At 44.0% G+C, this 18777-nt stretch overlaps 1 protein-coding gene across 7 annotated transcripts in view; it reads right to left on the bottom strand.

Annotated features, from left to right (window-relative positions):
* The window catches only part of LOC128343547 (zinc finger protein 397-like), a 44809-nt gene extending 35925 nt beyond the window's left edge, over positions 1 to 8884 (bottom strand). For 2 of the 7 annotated variants that reach the window (XM_053292780.1, XM_053292784.1), the window contains exons 1-3: positions 7827 to 8881; positions 4805 to 5608; positions 340 to 469 (exon numbers count right to left, since the gene is read on the bottom strand). In XM_053292780.1, the coding sequence (XP_053148755.1) occupies positions 340 to 469; positions 4805 to 5500 (826 nt within the window). In that variant the 5' untranslated portion in view covers positions 5501 to 5608; positions 7827 to 8881. Of the gene's footprint in view, positions 1 to 339; positions 470 to 4804; positions 5609 to 7826 lie in introns of all 7 variants that reach the window. The other 5 variants (XM_053292785.1, XM_053292787.1, XM_053292781.1 and 2 more) reach the window with 4 other exon arrangements.
* Between the last annotated feature and the right edge of the window lie 9893 nt (positions 8885 to 18777).

Genomic DNA, 18777 nt, shown 5'->3' with positions numbered 1-18777 from the left:
CAGAACTGCGAGAATCTCTTGCGCAAAAGTTCCCAGTAAATCACATGAGGCATGCTACAGGTTGTGCACTTTGTTGCACTAGCACAACATTTGTCTGTAATGCAAAGCTCCAGCCGTAGTGCAACAGCCTAGCACTAGCACGAGCACAGGGCTGCACAACTTTGGCCCTCCTGAACTACAACTCTCATAATCTCTATTGGCCACTGGAGCTGGGAATGATGGGAGCTGTGGTCCAAAAACAGCTGGACGCCCGAACCATGTTGAGTTAATGTTGTGCATTAACGCAACATGTGTGCACAAGTGCTTCATTAGCCTGGATGTCAGCCAGTGAACCCTTACCAAGCAAATTCATCTCCCCATCACCGTTCTGCTTGGCTTCTTTGTAGCTCTGTCCCTGCACAGTGTCTGGGTGTTTCTCCTTTGCCTGCAGGGAACCCACACATTCCTTCTCCTCCTCCTCCAAGAGTGCCTAAAACAAAAAGAGGAGATCCAATTCAGAATAGAGCAGTAAGGCTGGAAGAGTATCTGCTATGGGCAAAAGAAATCCACAGCGGGCAGAATTGGTACACTGATTCCACTATTACAGTACCTACATGCTGGGAAAAAGCTACACCTGTGGATTTCCTACTCTATGTAATGCTAAAGGCACAGGTAAAAGGTGGCAGATTTAACCTTCAGTTGCAAGGTTATGGTGAGACTAAAAGAGAAGGCCCTATTCACACGTTATGTTCAACACTCGTACAACAAGGGTGAAATGTGCACAACTACAGATCTGTAATTGTTCACACATTATACTGAACACAGGTACAGCAGTACACTTACTGCCTGCACAATGCTTTTGAGGTTCACTTTTAAAATAAACATAGTTCGTATACAAAAACATGTATGAATGTACAGATATTAAGATGAGGAGTGTTTTCAACACTCCACCATTATAAGCTCTGAACATTCTATTGCTTACACAATCAAAAGGTATCCATCTAATGCCCATAAAATTGTGCACACATCAACTAGGGGATAAGAGTTATTTTATTTATTTATTTTATTTATATCTCTGTGTAAACTGCCCTGAGCCATTTTTGGAAGGGCAGTATAGAAATTGAATGAATGAATGAATGAATGAATGAATGAATTAAAATGAAATAAAGAGACACCACTCCTCCAAATTTGGTACAAATCCCTTGAAAAATGGCTGAGATACAGCAGCAGTTTAGGTTTTTAACTCCTAAGAAGAGGGTTCAAAGGGTTGGCAACATTTTTTCAGCACAGAATGTATATTTTTAATTTTTAAAAATGTTTTCTAGCATTCCCTCAAAAATCAGGTCCATACTGGACTGGTGCCTTTGCTGGTTTAAAAAACATCAACCTTGTGGTTTCTGAATAATTATTGTTCAAAATCCCCATAACAGGGAAAATAACTAAGGAAAAGTTAGCTAAGAGCATAACGGAGTCTGTCCACTGAGAATTCTGAAAACAGAGTTGGGAGGGGCAAGTCCTGGCAATGTCTATTAAGTGGCTTCCTGGTTCTGAACCTAGGTGCTGGATAATGACAGTCTATGAGCTGGTGCCTGTATAGTTAAACAACCATTCCTCCCCCTCCCTTTCCATTCATGGGCATTTGTTTTCCGTTCATGAGGCTCCATGCACCCACACTTTGATCAGAGATGCATCAGGCAGAAATTCATCAGGGGCATCTCTAGGAAGTGATTAGGAAAACTGCACCTGCTAAATGTCTGCCTGGATGCATCACTCCCCAGCCCAATGTCCAACTGAAAGGTCAAGGCAAACTGTGGGTGCATGGAGCCTCATTTCACATACCAGCCTGTACAAAGCCTTTACAGCTTATATGGCGTGGAAGTTAAGATGGAAACCTTAACTTGCAATTTCCATTATTTTAGAGCACAGGTGAAAATGTAAAGCGTCTTAACTCTCATCTGAAACCAAAGGTTTTTGGATTACTGAATCTGTACACCAGGGGCATAACTACAATAGGGTAAGGGGAGACAGTTGTCCGGGGGCCCACTGCCTTGGGGGGCCCCCCAGAGGCAAGTCACATGACTGACTCCCCCAGCTGCGCACCCACCTGGGCTTCCTTCAGTTGTATTCATCCTCCGAAATTGACGTGAGTGTTAAGACCTTGAGCTACCAGAACAGCATGTCTTTCTCTAGTACCATTAAATGACTTGCATCATCCAGAATTTACAAAACCTTTTTAAAAATTATATATTTATACACATGCACACAAAATTTAAGGTTTCTTTACTTCATGAGCTGAGCTTCAGTGAGGGGGGACCATTTTAAAATCTTGTCTCTGGGCCCACTCCCACCTTGCTACGCCCCTGCTGTACACTCAAACATAATGTCTGCAGAGAAATGCATGAAGTGGACGCAAAGGACGCAATAGGCGTCCTTGGCGCCCAAAGCGCCAGTTCGGGAAGAGACTTTAAAGAGAGAGGAGCTCTACATGTGAGCTCCTCTATCCTTCTGTAAATAGATATTCCGATCAAGCGGAGGACGTGGTCCGGGGGTAAGGAGGTATCGGCAGCTAGGAAGGCGGGCGGTTGGTCGGCGGAGGGAGGGGGAACGGCGGCGGGGGGCCAGGAGTGCCGTTACTAGCGCCCGTTGTTCAACGGGCCGAAATTCACTAGTTATTCATAAATCATCATTCACAATTATTAGTTCTCAACCTCACTGTGGTTGATTTTTTCCTATTTTCAATAGGAAAATAGTTACCACATTGGTGCAGCCTCTTTTTGTCATAAAGGGAAGAACATATATATACTATATACAACTTATAAACACATTTTTAAAAATTTAATGTGAACATTTAAAAATTATAATAAATAATCATACTGGTTGGGAAGATGGATATTCTGAATGGCTCCACCACATGAAGAATTTTCTTAACTGAAATGCTCAGTTCACAAAGGGACAAGTCAGGGGTGCCCACTTTCACCTCTACTTTTTATATTAGTGTTGGAGGTTCTTTGTAGGAGTATCAGAAATGATGATCAGATTCAAGGGTTAAAAATTGGTAAACAAGGGTATAAGTTGAGAGCATTTGCAGATGATGTAGTTATTTTTTTTAGAAGATCCAATTGAAAGGTTGGGCAAATGCTTAGAGAAAATAGGTTCCTATGGTCAACTGGCGAGTTTTTTCATTAATAGGCAAAAAACTACAGTATTGACGAAAAATATGGACACGCAAGCCAAAAATAAGTTGTATGAAATAAGTCAACTGAAAATTGAAAAGAAGGTAAAATATCTGGGTATTTGGATATCTGATAAAAACTCAATGTTATTTCAAAATAACTATGGGGTTATTTGGGATCAGGTGAAAGTTGATTTGCAAAGATGGAATACGATGAAATTATTGCTGCTGGGTAGAATTTCTGTTATTAAAATGAATGTACTACCAAAGATGTTATTTCTATTCCAAATGATACCTGTAATTAATACTTTGACCTGTCTTAAATGCTGGCAGAAAGATATCTCTAACTTTATTTGGCAAGGGAAAAGACCCAGAATTAATTTAAAAAACTCAACTGATGCTAAAGAAAGAGGAGGTCTTGCCCTTCCAAATTTAAGATTGTATTTTGATGCAGCATGTTTGGTATGGATGAAAGAATGGATAGTCTTAAGAAACCCAAGAATTTTGGATTTGGAGGGCTTTGATAGAAGATTTGGTTGGCATGTGTATTTATTTTATGATAAGACCAAAGTTTCTTAATCATTACATTAGAACAAGTTTGATAATAGTTTGAGAAATAAATAAATACTTAGAAAACAAGGTACCTCTGTGGTTATTCCCGCTAGAAGCTGTTATGTGTAAAGAAGTGAATATGAAAACCAGATGGCCGACATATAATGAAGTGTTGAATAAGTGTGATAATAAATGGGAACTGAAAAAGGAGGACGAACTAAAAGATAGAGTGACCAATTGGTTTCAATATTATCAGTCAAATGAGGTTTTAAAAAAAGATTCGAAGATAGGCTTTGAAGAGCAGAGATCAAAATTTGAAATAGAGTTATGTGAAAGTAATGTAAAACTAATTACCAAAATGTACAATTTGTTATTAATTGAAGAAACAAGAGATGAAGTGGTAAAATCAACAAAGGTAAAATGCGCACAAGATGTAGGTCATAATATTAACTTAGAGGCCTGGGAGAAACAATGGAAGAAAGATCTTAAACTTACAGCATGTTATAATTTAAAAGAAAATTTAATTAAAATGATCTACAGGTGGTATTTAACACCTAAGAAACTAGCTTTAATGTATAAAAATGTATCTAATAAGTGCTGGAAATGTAAAGATAGTGAGGGGTCCTTCTATCACATGTGGTGGTCCTACAGAGAGGTAAAGCGGTTTGGGGATATAATTTATCATGAACTTAAAAAGATTTTTAAATGTGTATTTCATAAGAGACCTGAATCCTTTCTGTTGGGCATAATTAACAAAGAAATCTCGAAAGAAAATAGAAATTTATTCCTATATTTTACAATGGCGGCTAGAATGGTTTTTGCTCAGAAATGGAGATCTGCGGAAATTCCAGCAAAAGAAGAATGGTTGATGAAGGCATATGAATATGCAGAGATGGCAAAACTTACTGTATTAGTAAGAGATAGTCATATAGAAAACTTTGTAGAAGATTGGAAACCCTTCTTGCGGTATATGAAAAACAATGTGAATTTGGATTTATTAACGGGGGTTGGGGGAAAAAAAAGAATTTTCTTAACTGAAGACACATAAAGCTAGGAAAGGTTCCAGCAAATCTGTTACAGATGCTGAGAATAAAACCTCACCTGCCATTTCCCTGACTCTGCCTCTCTCTGGCTCATCAGGAAATCCTCTGCCAGGGCCACGGCCTGGGAACAGCTGTCTGGCCCACCTGCTCGGATCCAGCTCTGGATTTCTACTGGCAGGCTGGCCAGGAACTGCTCCAGGATCAGCAGCTCCAGGATCTGCTCCTTCGTGTGCTTCTCTGGCTTCAGCCACTGGCAGCAAAGCTCCTGCAGTTGGCTGCAAACCCTCCGTGGGTCTTCCACCTGTTGGCAGCAGAACTGCCTGAAGTGCTGGCGCTGTGTCTCCCTTCTCATGGCATCCCCTCTCAAGATGGCAGCCTTCACTTTCCCATAGTCTTCCTTATCCCTGGCTTCCAGGCTACTAAAGGCCTCTTCTGCCTCTCCACTAAGGGCTGGCAGGAGTCTGGTTGTCCACTCCTCCCTAGGCCACCGGCAAGCTTCAGCGACTTGCTCAAAGGAGGTGAGAAAGGTCTTGGTGTCATCCCAAGGTGTGGTCTCTGGTAGCTGAGGGCTCCCCCAAGCCAAGTGAGGAGCCTGCAGGGTCTTCAGGAATCCCTGCCACTGGGCTTCCCAACGCTCTTGCATCTCCTTGCCGAGTTCCTGTCTGCCCTCTCGTGATGCTCTCCATGCTGGCTGAACTGAGCTGAAGGGCTTTCTTGCTCCTTCTAGTTCTGGACCAGTAGATTTTGCCTCCATTACCTTCACCGCTGATTATCCCTCAAATAAAAAATTAGAGAGCAAACCGTGTCCCTCCTGGCAGGTTGAATGCAGACAAAATGCTTTCCTCTCAAAATCCAGATCTTCCTAGAAAGACAGAGAAGGAAAAGGCAACACAGATTCTAAGAACTACAAAGTATTGATGAGAGCAAGTACAGTTCACACATACGCAAGGCTTCTTTTCCGCTGGAGGAATGGGGCTAAGGCCAGAGGTTCCCAAACTTGACTCGCCAGATGTTGGATTACAACTCCCATCATCCCCATCCATTAATCGGGGTGGCTGGGAATAATGGGAATTGTAGTCCAACATTGTCTGGGGAACCCAAGTTTGAGAAGCCCTGCCATACAGATAAGCATGTGTAACATCTCCCTTCCTACACCAAATTCAACACCCCAATGCTGAGGATCATATGCTTAGGATACAGCCCTAGGTCCCCAGATAATGCTGTACTACAATACCCATCATCCCCAGCCACAAAGGTCATTATGTGGTCCAGGATTTTAATATTTGGTTTTTAATGTTTTACTGTTTTATAAGGTTTTAATTGTTAATTGATTTAATTTTTAAAATGATTTTCATTGTAAACCACCCAGAGGCGCAAGTTTTGTAAACTTGCCCAGAGATGCAAGTTTTGGCCAGTATAGACATATTATTTATAAATAAATAAATAAATAAAATGTGGGGATGCAAGTCTGAGAACCCTTGGAAGCCAAAGATTTCATGGAATAGGACAGACTGTGAATAAAAGCATTCCTCTGTCCTCCTCAGGGGGTAAGGAGGCCTCTGAACAGCTGCAGAGACAACTCCCTCCTTGTTCAAAAGTTGTGGGACACAACTCCCCCCCTCCCCAGGCCCCCACACACAGTTTGGTCCCCATCTCTCCCCCCACCGCTTTTGTTTTCTCCAAAGCCCCTTAGCCCAACCTCTCCTACAGTCATTCCAAACAAAAAAGGAGGAGATGAGCTTTGCACCCAATTTCTCAAATAACTCCAGTGCTCTGAAAGCCACAATTTTAACCCTTTCCACAGCCTCCAAAAGTGATGGAGACTTTGTGGTCACGTAGGGTCATCTCTTCCTAAGTGATGGCCTTGGCCAGGACTTAAATATTTTTTGGTCACAGAGTAATTCAGTACATTAAAGAAGTTACATCTGTATTGTCACCATGGAAACCTGAAATAATTTTGCTGAACGTCTTTGAGGAGCCACCACCCATGACTGCTTTATGCAGGGGATTGATTATGCTTTTATTATTGGCAGTGCAGAACTTTGCATTGTCAAGGAACAGAACAGAATAGGAGGAACGCTCCAAAAAGTAAACGTTTGATAAAATTTGGGAATTGCTGGTACAGGACAAGCTATCATCCCAACTAAAAGCCTTGGTTCATCTCAATTATAAATGCTCCTTTTTGGAACATTGGCTTGGTTACCCTTTATAAATCTTACTGATGCCCAAAAATCTGTGTATACAAGACCTGGAAGCTTGAACATGATTATTTTAGAACTTCTAGAACATTCTAAATGGATTAAGAGAAATAATTAATAAAGTGTTATATTTGTTCCTGAGTCAAGTCCTTTGTTGCTGTTTTTATTTATTTTCTGCAATTCTGCCAAAAAAAAGAAAAAAAAGAAAGTTAACTATAAGAGGCATAGAGAAAAAAATACAGCCCTGAGAAACTTATCTTGTTACAGCCTTACCCATGAGAGGCCCTGTCACATACTGTAGTGATAATATTTATTTAAAACACAGCAATATTTATTTATTTATTTATTTATTTATTAAATAATTAAATAAAACCCATTAGCCCTCACACTTCAGATAAGGAAATGCTGTCCTGAGAGACAGTGGCAAACGACAACCCTGCAGTGCAGTCTAGAATTAGCCCTATATTACAAGAGGGAGGGAGGGGGTGATGCTGAGGCAAAATAACTTTTGACAAAATTCTGTGATGCACTCTCCACAAAGTTGCAGATTGGGAAGGAAGAGCAGCTGAGACTGAGTGGCTTACAACAACCCTGCAATGTAGCCCAGCTTTTGTAATAATACCCACAATGTAGAGGATTTCGGCTGAGAGTTAGTTGCTCAGGATCACTTTTTGCGATTAGGGTTGCCAACCGTGCAGGATTGGTCTGGAGTCTCGAGGAAGCGAAGCGGTGTCAACCTCCAGGAGCCTTTCCAGCAATCGCGGTGGTTTTAATAGCGGGATGTCATGAAGCATGTTGGGGGAAATGCGGGGTCAGGGTGTGGGGGGGGGGGAAGCTCCACTCCAAATCAGGAACAGCTTCCGCCAGCGTGGGCAACCTTACCTTTGATGCAGTCCAGTGCTGTGTAATATATCCCCAATTGCAGGTCGGCTGGAAGAAACAGGCCAGCACTTTTGCACGCAGAGTTGCGGGCACGTGGGGCTCTTGGCTGACTCGCTCTCGGCTTCTTCTCCGCTTCCACCCGCTTCTTGGAGTCAGATCAGCTGCGCGGGGCTCAGCCCAGGCCGGTCCAAGAGAGGAGCCCCTCCAGGGTGCCTTCGGGACGCCCACCCTGGATGGCTGGTTGGAGACTAGCGAGGGCTTGCAGCCCGTTACCCCGATCAGCTGCTTCCTTCCTGAGGAACCCCCGACCCCCTTTTCTCTCCTCCTCTTCCTCTCCGGTGCAATGGCGAACCTGCAATGTTGAATGGCGAAGCTCCACCAGCGCCCCCTATTGACTAGCTCCATTCTCGCAGCTCCTTCCCCTTAAACCCCCCACGGATGCAAAGGTATGCAATTACTCAGGAGTAAGCGCCACTGAACGCAATGGGATGGGGCCTGCTTTCGATTAAATCGTTTGTGATCTGAAACATTCTATGCGCGCTTACCTGGAGTAAACTGCATTGAACACAGTCGATCTTGCTTGCCTGCTTAACTGAGGAAAGAGGCACCTATTAGATAAAAGTGATGATTCTCTCTTATATTAAGCAGGGGGAGAGTAACTGTCCCTATTCAAGTCAGCGTAGCATCCCTTCCAGTGGCTGTGGCTGGTGTCTCCTTTTGTTTCATTTAAATTGTGAGCTCTATGGGGACAAGGATCCATCTTATTTGTTTATTTTTCTGTGTAAACTGCTTTGAGAACTTTGGTTGAAAAGTGGGCTGTACATTAAAGTTAGACACATTTATTTATGGCAGAATCCTAGGTGGGTCAAAGTCAGATGCAAGAAGTGTACACCTGGGACTGGGGATATAGATCCCGAGTGCCACCCAAAGAAATATTATTTATTTTTCTCTTTAACATATCTTTATACCGCCCCAAACTTACATCTCTGGGCGGTTTACAACAAAATAAAAACAGAAGTAAAACATTAGTTAAAACAAAAACAAAAAGTTTAAAATATTACAACAATTAAACAATTTTTAAAACAATATTTTAACACAGCATTAAAACCATTAAAACAATATTAATTAAAAGCCTGGGTGAACAGATGCGCCTTTAAAGACTTTTTAGAAGCTGTCAGAGATGGGGAGGCTCTTATTTCACTAGGGAGTACATTCCAAAGCCTCAGGGCAGCAGCGGAGAAGGCCTGTCCCTGAGTGGCCACCAGATGAGCCGGTGGCAAATGCAAACGGACCTCTCCTGATGATCTCAGTGGGCGGTGGGGTTCATGACAAAGAAGCCTTCTCTTAAATATCCAGGGCCCAAGTTGTTTAGGGCCTTATAGGTTATAACCAACACCTTGTATTTTGCCCGGAAACATATCGGCAGCCAGTGTAGCTCCTTCAATACGGGAGCAATATGGTCTCCCCTAGATGACCCAGAGACCAACCTGGCTGCTGCATTCTGGACCAACTTTAGTTTCCGGACTACATACAAGGGCAGCCCCACATAGAGCGCATTGCAGTAATCCAGTCTGTAGGTTACCAACAGATGTATCACTGTTTTGAGGTCATTCATCTCAAGAAATGGGCGCAGCTGGCATATCAGCAGAAGCTGATAGAAGGCACCTGGGGATCTCCTGCCCTGGCTGGGCATTTCTCCAAGGCTCTGGCCATTTAGGATCCTGAGAATAGCCCTCAGAGAGAAGCTAGCTTGCACTGAGCTAGATGGACATACGGTCTGACCCGGTCTAAGGCAGCTTCCTCGGTTCCCACCAGGAGCCAAATGCAAGACAAGACAGCATTTGGCTCCTTGCCTTAGGTGCTGCAAGATCCTGGCTTGGCCCTGGCTAAGGCATACGCCATCTGTGATGTGAACATGGTTCGTCCCTGGGTCCACCTCTTAGTCAATCAAACAGACTCAGTGGGAATCATTTAGAGGCTTTATTGCTACTGCAGTTTAGCAATAGGTAATCAATAGGCTTATGCTCTCAAACCGATTACAGTTTGGTTATAGGTGCATCTTACATTTATACAAACAATCTGAATGATGCTGACACCCTAGACACAGTATACGTGACAATAAAATGGTGGTCTAAGTATCTAGTACACATGCGAATGATTCATTGTTCATCTGGTGATCACTCCTTATTTGGTTAAATCCTGTTTTCTTAACTGTCAGCGAAGAACAGTGAGAACCTTGTGAGAACCAAGTTTCATAGATACAATTTAGTGGAGAGAGATAATGACGTTGATCATGAGAGCAGTGATGTCCCTGAGCTGGGCTGGGGTTACTTTAAGTTAAAATGAGGTATTCTGGGCAAACATGGAGTTTCTTTGGTTTTCTAAACACATCATCTATATTAGTTGATCCTGAGGATGCCGTTCTTGCTCGAGGCTACAAGAAGGGCCTTGCTGGATTCGATGAGGCACCCCCAAATCTATCTTCTCAAGAATCCCAGTAACTAGGAGGCACCAGGTGGCCCACCAGAAATAGGTTGGTGGTTCATTGCTAGACTGTGGCCCACTTTCTGCCCACCCTGTTTCCCTGTTGATGGGGGAAGGGGCCAACTCATGGTATGTCTGCACTACAGACCTAAACTCTGTGGAATACAAATCTGAAAAACACAGCAAACCAAACCAAGTCAATCTTTATTACGGTCATAGACGAACATAAAGTATAAGGGGTGATTACATATTAAAAATAAGAGTAGATAAAAAGTACACAGGGCGATTACATATGGGATGGTACTTAATAATATTATGTAAGGTACATAATGATATTAAAAATATTAGAAAATAATAGAAAGTACACACAAAGCATGAGGGCATAAAAGCCTGAAAAGGCATAAAAGTCATAAAAGTGCATAAAAACGATAGGGAAGCATAAAAATGGGTGTAAAAAGATTAAAAGACATGAAAAGATAAAAATGCATTAAAAGCCTAAGTAATAAAACTGGATAACGGCCAGACTATAAGGCTATAAGGAGCAGTAAGAAAAAAGGAGGCGCATAAGTCTTGAGATTGTTTTAATGAAAGGCGGTATACAGATTTAACAATAAATAAATAAAGTCTTTCTAATGAATCAACACAGCAAACTGTATTTGCTGTCTCACTGTTGCCTCCATCCCATGTGAAAGAAAAAGAGGGGGAACTTACAAATAATGCAGCCTTCAAGAACATATTCTATTCAAACGTTGAACTAGCACTACAAGTCTCTATACTAAGAAATCTTGATCAAAGGGGCATTTCCATCTCTAGGGTTGCCAGCTGTCCAGAACAATATGGCCTGGCTGGCTCCTATGTATTTAACAGTAGAACAATCTGCAGAAATTAGGCACTGCTTTTGTAGCATTTGTAAATATTACATGTATGTAACTGGCTATTACAGTCACTGGCTTACATCCAAACTAAGTTAAATGATTAACTGTTTTAAATTGTTTTAAATTGTTGCCCTGATTTTCAGGGCTTTTAGCTGTTTTATTGGTCTTATTGTGATTTAATAGTTTTTAATTTGTTTTTATTGTTTTTATCATGCTGTGAACCGCCCTGAGCCATTTTGACAGGGCAGTATATAAATCTAATAAATTAATAGATAGATAGATTAGTCTGGATGTCAGCCTCTGTCTTTGCTGCCTTTAAGAGCAATGTTTGAACTGAAAGCTCTTATTTTATGCAGTCTTGCAGAGTAATTTACATTTTTCTAATTAGGACTATTCCATAATACAGCAGTTTTCAACCTTTTAAAACAAGTTTACCCCCTTCTATCTGAAACCCTCAGCTCAGGTACCCCATAGAAATTTATTTTTACACTTACACACACACGACAGACTATCACAATCACTAGCTTATATCCAGACTCAGCTACTCAGGAGAACTCCCACTGAAATTAATAGGACAAAAACTTATCCCACTAATTTCACTAGCACTACTCATGAGTAACTTAATCTGGATGTAAGCCAGTGACGGTAATAGCCAAGGAGGCAATGGATCTGTATCCTAATCACTAGTGAGTTGGGGAAGCGGGGATTCTGAGTACCCCTTAAAATTACCCCCTCCAAGGAGGTCATGTTAGGAACCACTGCCATAATATGAAAAAATCTCTCCCATTATGGCTCTCATATATCTTATACTCATTTTGCAAGAAGCTCTTTTTGTATGTCTTTTGAGTGTTCCTTCCAGTTACCCTTTTAGAATAATAAGGTAAAAACCTAAATGCATGCAAAGAAGAGAGGAGCACATTCATTATTAGGATTACATATATTTAGCTAGAACGTTTTAAACAACCGTTTCCCTTAGTGCTTTGTAGACACAGATGCTGAACACAAACCTTTTGAAACATCCTGAATTCCTCGTGTTAACACTTTGTTACAAACATTTCTCACTGTGTATTGGAGGACATAAGAAGTCTTTATTTCTGAGCACCAGTGAGGCTGCACCTCTCCTTTTGGCTTTTCTGTGGCAATAGGCCACTTTAGAGATGGGAGTTTAGGCACCTGATTCTCTTCTCCAGTGGCTCCCGTCCCCAGAAAAAACTGCTGCAGGTCATGGAGTGTTAAGTCTTTCAACACCCTTCAATGCTGAATCAGTGTACCTTTCTGACCAAAACGCTTCACAAACTCAGAGCATTCTTCAGGTCTCTGTGAGTTCCTTGAGGTCTGATCAACAGTTATCTCCAAGAGAAGTTTTACCCACATTCCGGTCATTTGAAAGCTTTCTCCCCAGTATGGATTTTCTCATGACTCATATTTGTGTCTGAAGCATTTGTTACAGTAAGGACATCTGAGTGGTTTTTCTCTAGTATGGATTTTCTGATGTCTGCAGTTCATACTGCAGAAGCAGGCCCTGTAGAGGCAGACCTGCCGCCGCCGTTGTCATCACCATCATCGTCTCCCTCCTCAAAGCCAGCAAAAGTGCAGGCGTCACTTTCTGGCAAGGATGGCCAGTGCAACTCCACAGCTGCAGCAGTGGATGTACTTGCAGCCTTGGAGAAGTAAGTTGTTGTGCTTGACTGTTTTGCCTTGCTTTGCATTGCCCTGTAAGTTTCCTTGTATGGTTGCAAAGCTGCCTGCAGCAGCCACTTGAAGTTGATGCTCTCCATTGGTGGGTAAAGCTCAAACATTTTCTCCGACAATGCAGTTCCCAGCTGGAGGAACTCTGAGAGCCACCACATGGTGAAGGGCTTGGAGAGTGTCTCTTGCTCCTCCTCCTCCGGGGCGTAACTATAATAGGGCAAGGGGAGACAGTTGTCCGGGGGCCCACTGCCTTGGGGGGCCCCCCAGAGGCAAGTCACATGACTGACTCCCCCAGCCATGCACCCGCCCAGGCTCCCTTCAGTTGTATTCATCCTCCGAAACTGATGTGAGTGTTAAGACCTGGAGCTGCCAGAACAGCATGTCTTTCTCTAGTACCATCAGATGACTTGCATCATCCACAATTTACAAAACCTTTTAAAAAATAATTTAGGATGATGTTCTATTGTGGCACATAGGTGTGTGTGTGTGTGTGTGTGTGTGTGTGTGTGTGTGTGTGTGTCTATACACACACACACACACACACACACATATGCTTTTTGTTACCACTATCCAGCCTCATTTAAGATTTCTTTACTTCATGAGCTGAGCTTCAGTGAGGGGGGTGGATTTTAAAATCTTGTCTCTGGGCCCACTCCAACCTTGCTACGCCCATGCTTCTCCTCCTCCTCTTCTCAGGAGCTGACTACATCATCTCCTCCAGTTCTTCTGCCGTGAGAGCGTCCTGGTGGAATTCGAGCTCCTGCACCTCATGTACCTCGATGTCTCCCAGGCCTTCACCACCAACAGCGCACACAAGGCTGGCGATGTGCTGCATCTCGTCTGACACCAAGAGAAGGGCTGCAGTGGATGAAGAGGTGACTGCCCCAGGCCACAACGTCCTCCACACTGTGTTCCATGTGTGGGGCTTTATCTGACAGGGATGCTGCAATGTTTTCAATGTAGTCAGCAATGCTATAGCAATTGCTGACGGACTGAGAAAGATTGGCCTCCATCCTATCCAGCAGCCTCCTGAAGGTGCGTCGGGTGTAATAAGACTTGAAGATCACTTTGGTCCATCAGCTGGAGCAATGAGGTGGTGCTGGGTGGCAAGAAGGCAATTTGAAGGTCCAGGTGTGCAAATTGCAGGGCTTCAGGGTGGCCAGGGGCGTTGTCCAGCACCAGGAGGACTCTGAAGGCCAAGTTCTTTGTGGCAAGAGACCTCCACACCTAGTGAAAGAAGCAGTTGTTCACCCAGTCTGTGAAAACTACTGCGGTCACCCACGCTCTCCTGTTTGCTCTCCAGAAGCTGGGAAGCTGGCTCGTGTTCTTCCCTTTGCGGGCGCAAGGGTTCTGGGCTTGCTAGAGCAGCATGGGCTTAATGGTGCAGTCACCTACAGCCTTGCCACACACCAGCAGAGTCAGGCAGTCTTTGGCTGTCTTGAAGTCCAGAGCGGTTCTTTCTTCCTTGCTGATGAAGGAGCAGGATGGCAGCCGCTTCCAGAACAAGCATGCCTTGTTAGCGTTGAAGACCTGCTCTAGCCTGTACCCTCCAGACTCAATCAGCCGTTGGAACTATGCTGGGTAACGTTCTGCTGCCTCATGGTCCACTGATCTACTTTCCCTGACAGCTTAACATTGTGGAGGCTGTAGCGGCGCTTAAACCTTTCGAACCAGCCCCTGCTGGCCTGGAAACCAGACTCCGTGCCTCCTGGCGCTGCCACCGCCTGACCGCCTTCTGCCGCAAAGCACCTGTAGAGCCGCAGTGCTTTCTGGCGGATTACTGGTCCGCTCAGTGGCACGTTTTTCTGGGTCTGGTCCTCAATCCAGAGGCTGAGGGCCTTTTCCATCCGCTCCATGTGGGGCTCGCGTGGATGGAACACCACCTTCAGACTCTGCGACGTGCCCGAGACCACACTGGTGCGGATGCTGGCTTCACACTTCTTTATGGAGCGGACCGTGGACTCGTTGATGCCATAATGGTGGCCAATGGATGCCACGCTGTCCCCACGAGCCAACATGTCCAGCAGCTTCAACTTCTCACTCAAGGGCAACACCTTGCGTGGCCGTTTGATACCCTTTCCCACCTTGGCAGAGTTCTCCGCTGCACGCTTGCTCACTTTGACTGTGGAGGAAGAAAAAATTGGTACAGTACATGTACAGCACAATTGTGCCTGACAATCCCTCACCTCACCCCACACAAAATTGATAAATGTACAGTACTGGACAGGACAGTAATTGATAGATGGTTACAACACTTAAGAGCAATTCTAAATGAATGCAGCACAGAACAGCATTTTAAAACATTTCTCAATGGATACTTAAATTCATTTTAAAATGTTCAGTACTGTACTATATGTAAAGTATAAATCAACTTTCAACAGATGCTAGAGATCAATTTTAAATGCATACAGTACAGTACACTGTTTTAAATAAATATCCCATGGATGCAGCACTGTATTTAAAATCTTTTTTTGTGGGCACAGCCCATACTTAAAAGTAAATTTTAATGGATCCCGTGCATTATTACAAGAATTAATTGCTATTTAAATTAACCACCAAGTGTAAAAATATAGATTCCCCCCCCTCCTAACAGGACAAAGAGGCACCTTTTAAAAGCAGTGACTCATATCTAACTGTGGGATGGGGGTGGGGGTGTAATAACCAAATTCAACCCAGCACAACAGTACTCTCAGTGACCATTTCCTGGAATCTCCCTTGATTCTCTTGTTAAGACGGTGAGTCCCTTTGGCACAGGGGCAACCTTCTTGTTCCTTTTCTGTGTAAATCACTTTAAGCCCTAATAGTGCAGAACAGCAGTCAAACTCATCAAGAAAATTCAGCAGAACATATGAAACCATACTTAAAATCAGTTTATGCTCCATGCTGCAAATCCTGGGCATATTTTTTAAAAAAGTTTTCATCTTACACCAGGATGACAACAAAGTCACCTCCAAGTGAGCTTCCCTAACATTCCCTCTGTCTATGGGGCATTATAACCAGGAAACTCCTCTCCCTGGTCAGCTAAATTCAGAAGGCAGGGGAACCCAGAGGAGGGCCTTAGATTAGTTGTGTGGAAGAGATCCCTACCGAAAGAACTGATGTTCCCACCATCCTCTTGGAAGACCTTCCAGAACATAGTCTGTTGGTCTGGCTGTGCTGGAGTCTGCTTGACTATGTGCAAATACACGCCTGTCTCCATGAGGCTCACCAGTCTCAGGAAACAGAAAAACAACACCACCACCACCCCGCTCCATGATCAGATCCAGTTGCACAAGGAATAGTGTTAACACAGATACACAAGATCACACCCTTGAATTCTAAACTCCTACAAATGGAGCCTCTCTTATATTCAGCAGCGGGAGAACAGCTGTCCCTGTTTAGCACAACAAAACTCCAACAAGGCAGGATCCCCAGCACTGAGGACAGCCCCCCAGGATCCACTGCTCCTGAATAACCAGAGCTTGCCCCACATCTATAAGCCCTCTGGGAGCAACCTGAAAATACCAGGGATCTAGTGCCCCTCGTGAAAGCCCTGTTCCATCCCCAGGACTCTCTCCGTTGCCCCCAGGAGCAGAGAAACCGCCGGGGCCAAGATCCAACACTGACAGCAAAGAGCCTCCCTGGCTATTCAGGGTCCCCTTTCCGATGGACCTATTTGGGAGAGGGAGACACCAGCTCAGGTGCCGGCTTGACAGGATCAGGGTCTGGCTGAGCTCCAGAAGAGGCAGGACTCCTGGCTCCTATATAAAACCATGACTTGGTACGATGACATCATCATCCTGGGGCAAACCCACCCGACAGATAATAGGCACCAGGGCAGCGATGTCATCATACAGCACCACGGCTAGCAAAAGGAAGCAAGCTGACTGCGACAGTTTCATTGTCCTGCTGGGCCCAACAACTTTGCTGTTAGAGGGAATAGTGAATTTGGTGGCATTTTAAGGGCATCAGCTGCTATTATAGCTATTAGAACAGATCATCATCAGTACAGATCAGTTTTGGTCGCCCCCTGCCCCGCACCACCACCACCACCGCCAAACAAATTGCGTTGCACCTTTGGTATGAACATATGAAGGTGCATTATTCTCAGTCATCTAGAACAATAGTTTCTATGCTGGCTGGCAACAGCTTCTCCAAGGCAGGAGGCTTTCCCAGCCCTACCTGGAGATACCAGGATTGAAACGGGGACCTCTGCTTGCCAAGCAAGTACTCTACTACTGAGGTACAGTCTTGATGGTGCATAGAATATAATAGCTGCTCAGTGTGTCGAACCAGTGAGTTGGCGAGAAACAGAGGTGCTCCTATAGGTTCCTCACATGGTCTGGAATGTGGTGAGGCAGTCATGTCTTTTGACTCCCTCAATAACGCTCCTAGTGGCCATTTTATTTAGCTACTTTGTCATGCCATCTCTCTGAGAGTATGTTTAGTTTCCCACTCCATGTCTCCATTCTGTGTTTGACAAACCTAGTCTTCAGTACAGACGGGTGATCCAGTTATGGGACAGTGTACCTGTGTTACATTATCTGGACTAACCGATCTCCTTCAAGCTGCACACACTAATTGCTGTCCCTGGGGAGTGCAACTTTCTTGAATGTTCTTCTCAGTTTCCTGGTGAGCTGCTGCCTGTCAGAGCAGGCCATACCTAGATGGAGCAACCTGCAGTTAGATTGGCGGCCTCTAAGGTGTATGATTGACAACTGCCACAGGGATGGCAAGGAACAATCTCCTTTGAAGTCTAAGTAGTGAATGGATTGGCAGAAAGTGATCAAAATGTTCATGGGTATTGTTCACAAAGACAGAATGCATTCTTGCCCTTCAAAATGGTCTGTCATTTCTTATCAAGCATTATAAAGGAAAGGAAAGGTTGTGCCATCAAGTCAGTAGTTTCCTTGGTAGAATACAGGAGGGGTTTACCATTGCCTCCTCCCACCTTTTCACCATTGAGATTTTCAATCAGTTTTAGGTTTGTCTAATCAGAGAGTTGTAGGCATTCTGAAAATGTGATCAAACTCCATTAACAAAAATCCTTAACTGTAAAGCATGTTGTGTTAAGGGCTTTCCATGTCCACTCTGGCTCCAAAATGTTCGCCACCACACCTCTGAATCACACTGTCTCCCCTGCCACGCTTCCCAACATCATCCCCACCATGGAGGCCAGGCATACTGCCACACTCCAGCTATGCTCCTTCTCCTAGCATCATCACTAAAATGGAGGGCCGGCACTGGAAAGGAATGCATGGCAGCTCCCTTATCCTCTCCAGCCCATGAAGTGCTTACTTTGCTGGCTAGGGTGGGCTGCCGCACATTCCTTCCCAGAGGGGCTGGCAGAGCGATCGGGTGGGGTTGAGGGGGAACGCAGCAGTGGCCTGTCCTTGTGTTGCAGCGCAGCTTGCTATACACCACTGATGTTCAAACTTCTAGGGCCAGCCCTGTCTGCATCCTGTATTTGAAGGTTCTCGGGTTCTCTTTTAAAATGAATGCAGGTACCGTTATTTGCAGAAAAACATGTACAAGTGTACAGACATCTGAATGCAGGTACAATATAATGTCTGAATAGGGCCTACTTCCGAGTAACTAGGCATAGGATGTGGCTGCATGCTTACAGTTATGGGAGGGGGAGATAACAGCCTCCAAACTACACAATGGATTTGATCCCGAGTAAGCATGCATAGGATCAGACTGCATAGAAAACATTTTTAAAGAATGACAAATATTGCTTCTTTGGGCCAGAGCCCCCTTTGTTAGATGCTTGAAATAGTCTCCAGCACAGCTTTTGTGAACTGACATAGCTCAGGTTACCCTGAGCTTGCCAGAACTTCCTTCTTGCCTGCAAGTGCTCGCTTATGTGTCCATAAGGATCAGATCATTTCCAGTTCTTTTGGAAGCCAATATAAGAATAT

The sequence above is a fragment of the Hemicordylus capensis genome, chromosome 2, assembly GCF_027244095.1.
Source record: "Hemicordylus capensis ecotype Gifberg chromosome 2, rHemCap1.1.pri, whole genome shotgun sequence".
NCBI lineage: Eukaryota > Metazoa > Chordata > Lepidosauria > Squamata > Cordylidae > Hemicordylus > Hemicordylus capensis.
This window is presented reverse-complemented; position numbering and strand designations above follow the sequence as displayed.